The 9,499-nt window shown below is 50.0% G+C and overlaps 1 protein-coding gene across 21 annotated transcripts in view; it reads right to left on the bottom strand.

The window, feature by feature from the left end:
• Positions 1 to 9,499, bottom strand: part of RBFOX1 (RNA binding fox-1 homolog 1) — an 832,795-nt gene that overhangs the window by 402,321 nt on the left and 420,975 nt on the right. For 18 of the 21 annotated variants that reach the window (XM_077316476.1, XM_077316475.1, XM_077316489.1 and 15 more), the window contains one exon: positions 1,974 to 2,021. The exons of the other annotated variants lie outside the window; for them this stretch is intronic. In XM_077316476.1, coding sequence (XP_077172591.1) covers positions 1,974 to 2,021 — 48 coding nt within the window. The remainder of the gene's footprint in view (positions 1 to 1,973; positions 2,022 to 9,499) is intronic. 21 annotated transcript variants of the gene reach the window in all.

Below are 9,499 nucleotides of genomic sequence, written 5' to 3' on the forward strand. Positions count from 1 at the left end.
TATCCAAAGCAATTTCAGAAGCAATTTCGAGAGCAGTCAATGAAACACTTTGGCGCCTTCCGAACCCGCCGAAAGTGAGCTGAACTTTGTGATTGCGCCGAGATGTACGGCTGGTTATAGAATTCTGATTCAATCCTCCACTTAGGCCTCTCGGCGTGGACACATCCGCCTCTCTCTCAGGGGCCGCTGGGTGTTTATCGCGCCGGGATACGGAGCCGGGCTCCGAAATGTCAGGCGCCAGTTTTCCTCGGAACAAGTTGTACGTTTCAAATGCAATTCCCCTGAACGGCCCGGGCTGCCTCGCATTCCGTTCACGTTTTCGGCAAAAACAAATGAGCATCGGGCTACGGGCTGCAAATCGCTGTTAATTATCTCATAGGGGAAAGCCCAAAGGTTTGGTGGCAGGGTCTGAGAAAGCCTTTACTGACATGATTAAGAGAGAGAGAATGTTTTTGGATTCGACTGGGGAGGAGAGAGACCCCGCCCCTCCCGGGCACACAGGGCAAAGAGAAGGGTGTTGTCTTTCTCAAAGAAAATGTTAAGGGCAGAAGAGTTGGGAAGGAATTGTTTTTTCGTATAAAAGTGGGATCAATTAATCCAGAATCTGGGGTCATCGGTGCACGGCGGACTTTGCAGTGTTTCGAGGTGATGCGAAACCCGGTCCAACGTATTAGCCCGGAAACATTGGCAAAGCAAAAGGAAACAATTTGAAACAACAGCTTATACTTCTACATCTGAGTTGCTCTGGTTTTTTCTGCCCTCAAACACACTTTGGCATAGAAGTCCGTAAACCGAGAATGCAAGTGAGAAGCCTTAGTTGAAAGGAGCCTCTGGGAATTTCAGAAACGTTCCCATCACCTGTGTTAATTTCCCATTAAAACAGAGAAGCAAACAGTCCCAGTTTTGTAACTGTTCACTTTTGGACCATGAGCGGTTTATAAATCCGTCCCGAGAATTTTAAGAGGGAGAGGAAGAGAGATTCAAGTGAGTAGCCATGTTGGATGCAGGTGAGTAGCCTTGAAATAAATGTTTAACAAATTTAAAATATATATCATATATATCTCAAGAAAGCCCAGGCTTTCACGAAACCCTGCTTGAGAAAGCCTGAGATGATTAGCATTAATCAGTTCTACCAAAGAAGAAATACCCCCCGAGTCTTTTTCAAGATTGCCTCTCTGGTGACGGCACAACCACATCATGCAATGAAGCGGCGGGGAGGGGGATAAAGCAAAGTTTGCAGTCCGTGGAGGTCACAGCTTATACAAACGATCAATAATATCAAAACAGGCGGCAGTTTTAATGTTGCGTTTATCATGGCACACAGGTTTGTTCCATTGTTTCATCTCTGGATTCAAAGAGATGCAACAAGGCGTTCCACCTTGCTCCGCGTTCATTCCCCTCTCCTTGTCACAACTAGCCCTGAAACATTCCACCAATTTTGCTACGGTTAGCTTCAAACTGCGGTTCGCACAGGAACGGTCGCGGACGAAACCTGCAAACTGCGGTTAGCATGGTCTTGCTGCATTTAAGGCTGATACCAAAAAGGGGGAAAGAGGGGAAATCTGCATGCAAAATGGGAAGAGGACAGATTGCTCTTTTTTAAAAGACGCGATTTGGGCTTGTTCTGGCAGCAGCAGGCCGTAAATGCATATTGCGTGGGCTTAATGAAACAGCAATATTCAAGAAACATAGCAACGGACACAGGGACACGCTATCAGCAAACTGTGGTGTGAATTAAATCCAGGTAACAAAAGGATGCCCAGGATAGAAAGGAGAGGAAAGCAGATTCTTTATCCTTTTCTTTTGCTGAACAAATGTTCTTGACAAACTTTTTTTTTTAAGTCTCTGCGCAGCTAGCCAGTGTTCATAAATTTTAGAAAAGTAACCTTGATGGGAAAGAAGCAACATTCATTTTTAAAGCTTTCCCCCGCCCCCTTGTGACCTCCATCTAGAAAGGAAAATGAAGAACTTACTTTTCTGTCCTCTGCTTCTACACAAGAGCTGCAATCCACTTTAGTACCCTGTAAAACGAGACGGAACAACTGGTCAGAGACACGTCTGCTCTCTCGCCGAGAAGCCTAATGGGAAAACCAGAGCGCCGGATGGTAAATAATTCCCCAGAACAAGGCAGAACAATCTTTTTTAAAGACCCGCTGAATTGGGCTGCATTTGTAGCAGAGTGTGTGTGTGTAACATTTTTCTTGAACAGGAAGCGAAAACACGCAGCTTTTAAACACAGGTCTCAAAAAGCACAGGAGTGGGATTTCTTGTTGCCGTCCGAGGTCGTTTGGTAGCATTGCCTGTTTCCTTTCCCTCCATTGAGAAGTTTTGGTCTTAAGCAAGACTTGGTCTGCCAGGGCACTAATCCAAGCTCTGGGAACTGGGAACGCAGGGCCCAGCCTTAGAACCACCAGAGGTTCATGCTTGTTGACTTCTCCGTTCCTGCAAGGGGCAGGACACATTTCAGATCTGGGCTTCTGGAGTTCTGGCCTTGCTGGTGGACCTCCTGAAGGCCCCTGGGTTTGGGCCACTGTGTGACACAGAGTGCTGGACTGGATGGGCCACTGGTCTGACTGATCCAACATGGCTTCTCTTATGTCTGGGGCAGGGATGCTCTGTCTTCTTGGTGCTTGGGGGCCAGCAGTGGGAGGGCTTCTGGCTCTGCTGGTGGACCACCTGATGGTCCCTCGGTTTGGGCTCCTGTGTGACATGGAGGTATGCGCCGTTGCCCTGATCCAACGTGGCGTTTTGTATGTTCTTAGGGGGTGAGCCGAGCTGGGTTTGAAGCAACCTTGTCCTTTTTTGCGTGTGAGGGACAGGGATGCAATCTCAGGAACGGTCAGCAGGTGGAAGCAAAGCACCGTGCAAACAGCCAAACGGCAGAGCTATCCGGGCTGCAAAGTTAAGTACATACCCAGCAGTTTGAAATGACAGAAATGTCGGACTTCTTTTTTAAAGTTTCCTTTATTTCTTTTTCCAAAATGAACTTTATCACCAGCACGCACTCTCCACCGCAAACTGAAATATAACCCACCACTACCAGAAATAAAACAGTCTCACAACACCTCTGAGCCCAAACAGATTTATTGAGGTGTGAATAAACCTTCTTTACGCTCAGCTCCTTCATCAGACTGGCACGGCTACCCCAGGGAAGTGACTTATCGGAAGAATAAGACTTTGTTGGTTTTCAAAGTTTGGGCTCAAACTACGGCTACCACATCCACATAACCGGACAGGAGCCATTTGAAACAGCTGGATTTGAGTCCACTAACAACTTGGAAACCATCAAGAGTTTCAGGGTATACGCTTTTGAGAGGCAACCCCCCCCCCCTTCGTGAGATACAGCAGAGTAGAAATGAAGATTTGAGTCCTTATATCCCAATCAGGAGGCAGGACGGGTGTTGTAAAAAAGACATGCTTAGGGGGGAAATGCTTAGGGGGGATTAGTATCTGTAGTGAGAGAAGAATCCGCTGTTCCTGTTCGGGCCAGGGGGTTCATTGTTCGGAACTTGTGAATGAACTGAAGTTCAACAACCTCATGCCCAAACAGCCCTATGCACATGTACAGGGAAACAGGTGGGGTGTATGGATTGCTTGGGCATGAAATTGGGGTCCCTGTGGGTAGGCAGGTAGTTGTGAGTTCCTGCATTGTGCAGGGGGTTAGATTAGATGACCCTGTACCACCAAGGAAGTTCAAGGACACTACACTGAGGCAGGCAATATCCAATCACCCCTGAATGTCTCTGACCTTGAACGTCCTTCAGGAGTTTCCATTAATGCCCATGCTGTTTGGGGGCACAAAGCTAATTGGGAATAATACCACCCCTTGGTGGTATTTGGCTGAGGCAGATCTGAAAGGGTCAATTGGAATCCATTTGGGATTGGACCCCAGTCAGATAACTCCGAAGAACTAATCTGCATCCAGGTTTTCTGGGTTTTGGCTGGGCTATGATGACTTCTAAGTTTATTTTTTTTTTAAACCAAGTTATACTTTATAAAAAGTTTAACAGTGTTGCCAAAGAGGGTGCAGAAAGGGTCGTGTCGGAACGGCGAAGGACTATTGATTAATTACAAATTCAATAACGTTTCTTTTTTTGTAAATGGAAACGCAATCTGGTTCGAATGCGACCACCCCCTTTGCTTCCGCGTGCGTTCCGACAACAAACGACATCGTTGCACGGGTGAAAATGTTGCATGTTGGGATTTCTTTTTTTTCTTTTTTTGACCTTTCCAAAGTTTGCATTAACAGGGTGGCAGGACAGATAACCCCTGTGTTGCGGGAGCACATCTGAAGGGAATAAATCCAAACCGTATTGACTCGCAGAGGAATAAGCTATCAGGGCTGCCTCTTATCTTCGAGTACTTCTGCGACACGCTCAGCTAAAGAGGGCTCAGACACCTGTCAAACTCGGAGCAGGAGAACTTACCAAGGTACAACAGGTCAGAACCATCGAAGGAATTATTGGGAAGGGAAAGGAGGGGAGGAAAAGTCCAGCAGTGGCTGAAAATCAGCAGTCTCAATATATATATATATATATTTGTTCCCGAAGTATCCAGTAAGAGCAGAGATCTGTTTTTAAATCCGCCCACTGCGGCCCTCCAGCTGGCTGCACGTGGAGGAGGAGCGGGGAATCATCCCCCCCCCTGCTCTCCAGACAACTCTTAACCTAGAGAAGTTAACCCTTGCAGTCTTTCCCCGCGCACATCAACCCAACCCATTAATTCACCCGATGGAAGTCAAGGATAGGAGGCGTACAAACAGCAATTATTGATAAGGGATGAGTTCGGAAGCTTCTGAAGGTCAAACATCTTTTTAATTTCGAAAAACGTCCATCACGAACACGCTTCCGAGGTGTTCCGGGGAATCCGGAGGGAAATTATCCTCATCAAATTTCCTGCCGTGCAGAGTGGACATCCTTTTAAACAAGTTTCACATTTCGACTCCGATAATTAGGCGAGGGCTTGCCTCAACCATCCCAGGTATTCCCTGTCTTCATTACCATGCGTTGCGCCGAGGAAATGCTGATCGAGTCGACACACAAAGAGAGCTCATCTTTATCCTGCACACGAGTAACCCCGGGTTGCCCCTCAGGAACATGCTTACATGGTAAGACAAGACCTTGTTGGAGATGCCAATAATTGGGGCTCTTTCAGGTGAGTAACCTTCAGGCTCCTGGAGCAGTGGTGCCTTCTGGAGGGATGTTATGAAGGGGCTCCTTCCCTTCCTACCTCAGCACCACCACTTCCTGCCCACCTGATTCAACTTCCTTGTTCCTCTCTGGAATTTGGGAAGTTGCCATGAGCTGCTCGTGGGAGGATGAGAGGTGAAAGGAGCCAGGATCTGCAAATCATGAGACCAAATCCCCTCGTGGTGTACGGAGAGTCATAAGAACCTCAGGAGAGCCCTGCTGGGTCAGACCAGTGGCCCATCTAGTCCAGCATCCTGTCTCACACAGTGGCCAACCAGTTCCTCCGGAGGGCCAACAATGGCAAGCTGAGGCCTTCATGAGACCATCAGAAGAGCGCTGCTGGGTCCAACCAGGGAGGGTCCATCGAGTCCAGCATCCTGTCTCACACAATGGCCAACCAGTTCTTCTGGAAGGACAACAAGGAGGCTGAGGCCTTCATAAGGACATCCGAGGAGCCTGCTGGATCAAATCAGGGGTCCATCTAGCCCAGCCTCCTGTCTCACAGAATGGCCAGCCAAAGGGGGCTCAAACCCAGCTTTCCAGATTAGAAGCCACCTCACCTAACCGCTACATAGAGGTGGCTATCTCTGTGAGAAATCCAGTGCTTCATTTTGTTCCTCCTGACCCTATTACCCATCAGCTTTGTTGGACACCCTGGAGTTCTAGCAGTTGCCATGCATTTCCCCATGCCCAGGCCAAACCAGTCTTTACATCAAAACATACGATGCCACCACAGAAGACTAGGGTCAGATCGCAGAGTCCTTGGCGGCCTCTCGCCTTGGAAATCTTCCAGGGCCACCATAAACAAACTGATCTTTGACAAGACTTTCTTCCCCCAGAGCGTCAGGACCCTCCACGAGCATTGCAGTGGGGCCAAGGATTTGGGAAGGAGAGGGGAGGGGGAACAACACAGGGCAAGGCAAAGCCCTTGGACCAACAACTGCACCCGCTGGGACCAGAGCCAGACACTGCGGGTCAAACGCTGCCTTTCCCGCCTGCCGATCGCGAAGCCAAACATCTGCCAACCGAACGGAATTGGGGAAAGCTGTCAACACCAGGCGCGGTCATTATCCGCAGGGCTATCGGAAGACGCCGCGGCGTCCCTTAATTAAATCAATGGCTGACATCCTTGACGGAAAGACCCACAATGCCTGCAAAGAGCCGGGGAGACGGCCGCGGCGATAGCAAGATATGTAAAGGCGCTAACTCTCAACCGGTTGTCGGCGTTTCCTCGCGTAAAGGACACTTCACACGGGGACGATTTCCTGCGTCGTGCTTCGGGTGGGCAGGGGGTCGGGGAGGGAAGAGAGCTGTAGAGCCACAATGGCAAGGCGCGCTGCGAAACGGCCGGATGCAGAGGCATAATTAAATTAACTGATAATCATCTTTCTTCTATCCCGAACGCGAAAGTTAATGTTCTCGCAAATGTAATGAAGTTGAGTAGAATGGAGAGGAGGGGGCGGGGGGGGGGGAGGAAATACTGGGGAAATAACGGAAACAAGATTACATTAATTGCCAAACAGGCTGATAAGGACGCTGGCTTCGATACGCGCCGTTCCGAGAAATGGCTTCTTTTAAAATATATATATTTGAGAAAAAATGAGAAACCTGCAGACCATGCAACTTGATGACAAATAATACCTTCCGGGGGGGGGGGGGGCGGGGACGATTCATTTTGGTGGTGTTTAAATTTGGGATGCAGTTATTGCATCTCAACAGGCAAGAGAGTTGGCTCGCAGTCCCCATTTAGCTGGAGACATTTATCCCTCGTTGATACTTTGACGGTCCATAATAGGCTCACGATGGCTGCAGCCCTGGCGAGCCGTGCCAAAATCCAGGCCCTCGGAATGGAGCTCCGGGGTTTGGAGGTGGTAAGTCAAGGCCTGCAGGCAGAAGTCCATCAGGTATAGAACACCGCTCTTTGGGCCAGCTCTTAGCACATCAGGGGAGGGTTGTGAGGATAAAACAGAGGGGTCGGAAGACCATGTTAACCACACAGAGGACGAAGCATTACAGTTGATTTCTGGCTACTTAAGAAAAAACACAACCGTCCTCATTCCACCCACTCTCCACTGTACGATAATGTTTTGTTTGGAAGGCCCACCGTACAATTTTGAGAACAGGGAAGCAGGCAGCACAGGCCCCAGCACTGAATTCTCGAGCACTGCCCGGTAACTCGTAGGTCATGGATTTTATTCTGCGACGGTGCTGCGTAGCCCCCTCATTTTCATTCTGCGCACTTTCCCCTATTGTGCGTTCAATATTTCACCGGAGCTTCGAATTCCCACCTGGCGGCTATCGCCTGTGTGCCCGGAACGGAGTTCAGGTTTTATCTAAAATGTAACGGGAAAGTGAAATAACAAAAGGAGAGAGTTAATGGCTGGAGCCATTTGGCGGGGTCTGCCGTACCTGCGTCCCTAAGTGGCACAAAGGGGGTATGCCCATTTCTACATGCCCCAAGATACTTAATGCACATTTAGAATTGGGTACCTGGGTGCAAAGAGGTGATCCATGCTGTATTGGATACAAAGAGGAATTCACTGACTGGAACATTTCTCAGACTGTCCAGGGCTTTGACTCAGTGGGGGAGCTACAGAGAATAGGCCACACATGATGATCCCCCCCTAGCCCCAGGCCAAGGTGAGATGCTTGAACTGCCACCTCTGTCCACTGAGCTATCAGCCCCTCTCCCCCGCCACAGCCCTGTCAACATAGACATGGTTTGACTTTGAGTACACATCAGGAACTCCTGGGGGGGAAAAGGCACAACATCCCCTGGGAAGCTACTCTCGAGGTATCTAAGGCCAAAGGTTTAAGAGTTTATATAGTACTCCGTTGAGGGAGGCATCATGACTCCATGGCGGAGCATCTGCTGGGCACCCAGAAGGCCCCAGGTTCAATCCCCGGCATCTCCAGTTAAAGGATCAGCTAGGATTCACTTTGGGGCAGTGATGAAGAGTGGAGACCTCTGATCTGGAGAGCCAGGTTTGATTCCCCGCTCCTCTTCCACAGGCAGCTGGCTGGCAACCTTGAGCTCATGACAGTCCTGTCAGAGCTCTTCTCAGAGAGCAGTTCTGTCAGAGCTCTCTCAGCCCCACCTACCTCATAGGTGTCTGTTGTGGGGAGAGGAAGGGAAGGCGATGGTTAGCAGTTTGGGCAGGGAAAAGAGGGGTATATGAACGACCTCTGCACTCTTCCAGAGGCACTGTGAAGAAGCTGAGATGTGACAGGAGCTTCTGCCCGCAGATGGCTGGCGTCCCCCTTCCTGCGGGCTCCGTTGGCGCAGGCGGAGTGATAACGTTTCGCGAAATCTCTTTGCTCAATTAGAGCGCGGCCGTTTCCAGCCGTCGGCAGCGGAGCAGGGAGGGGGAGGCCCCGCGAAGTGACGGCTTCTTTAAATATCCCATCCCACCTCCCCCGGCACAGTCCCCAGACTGCTGTGACACAACCGCCTGGAACACTATAATCCAGGATCAGTCAAACAAAATGGATCGGCGTTAGACAGAAGACGGGCAGCAAGGAAACACCATTCTGCACTGCCGGGATTCACAGCCCGACAGGTGTTAATGGCCCCTGTTTTAGGGGGGCAGATGGGACGTGATGCTTTTCCGTCTCAGGGGTCCCCAAGACGCCCACCAGCACCTTGACTAATGACTTGCCAGGTGTTTTTTTGGAAAGCGGGATACTCTTCAGCCAGTGTGGTATAGTGGAGAACCGGGTTGGATTACCCCATGCCTCCTCCACACTTGTTGACCTTGGGTCGGTCACAGTTCTCTTAGAGCTGTTCTCACAGAGCAGTTCTCTCAGAGCTCTCTCAGGGCCACCCAGCTCGCAAGGTGTCTGCGGTGGAGAGAGGGAGAGAAAGGGGTTTGCAAGCTGCTTTCGGACTCCTTTGGGGTATAAAACAACGCCTCTTCTGCTCCTCTTTTCGCCCGTCTCTAACCCCAGTTTCAGAGGGCATCCCGTCAGAGCCAGGGCAGACTAGCTTCCCAAGATCAGCAGGGAAATTAACATTACGCCCTGCAATTTAATACAGTAAAGACCTGCTCAGCCGTTTAGTTGCTCACGAGGCAGTTTGCAACCAGCCGCCTTGCTCTGGAGACGCCTCCGGGCCCTACCCCGCAGGACTGTTGTGCGAGCCTAGGATTTCTTACAGCCCGTCATGTGAGTCACCGCAGAAGGGAGCAGGCAAATGTGACTGGCGAATGCAGTATCCCACTGGAAACGTTGTTTCCATAGCCGAAAGCAACGAGAACGCCACCGAGGAGTTTGCTTTTTAAAATTTCGACAAGGATAGCTGAGACAGGACT

This window comes from Paroedura picta, chromosome 17 (genome assembly GCF_049243985.1).
Source record: "Paroedura picta isolate Pp20150507F chromosome 17, Ppicta_v3.0, whole genome shotgun sequence".
NCBI classification, from domain to species: Eukaryota; Metazoa; Chordata; class Lepidosauria; order Squamata; family Gekkonidae; genus Paroedura; species Paroedura picta.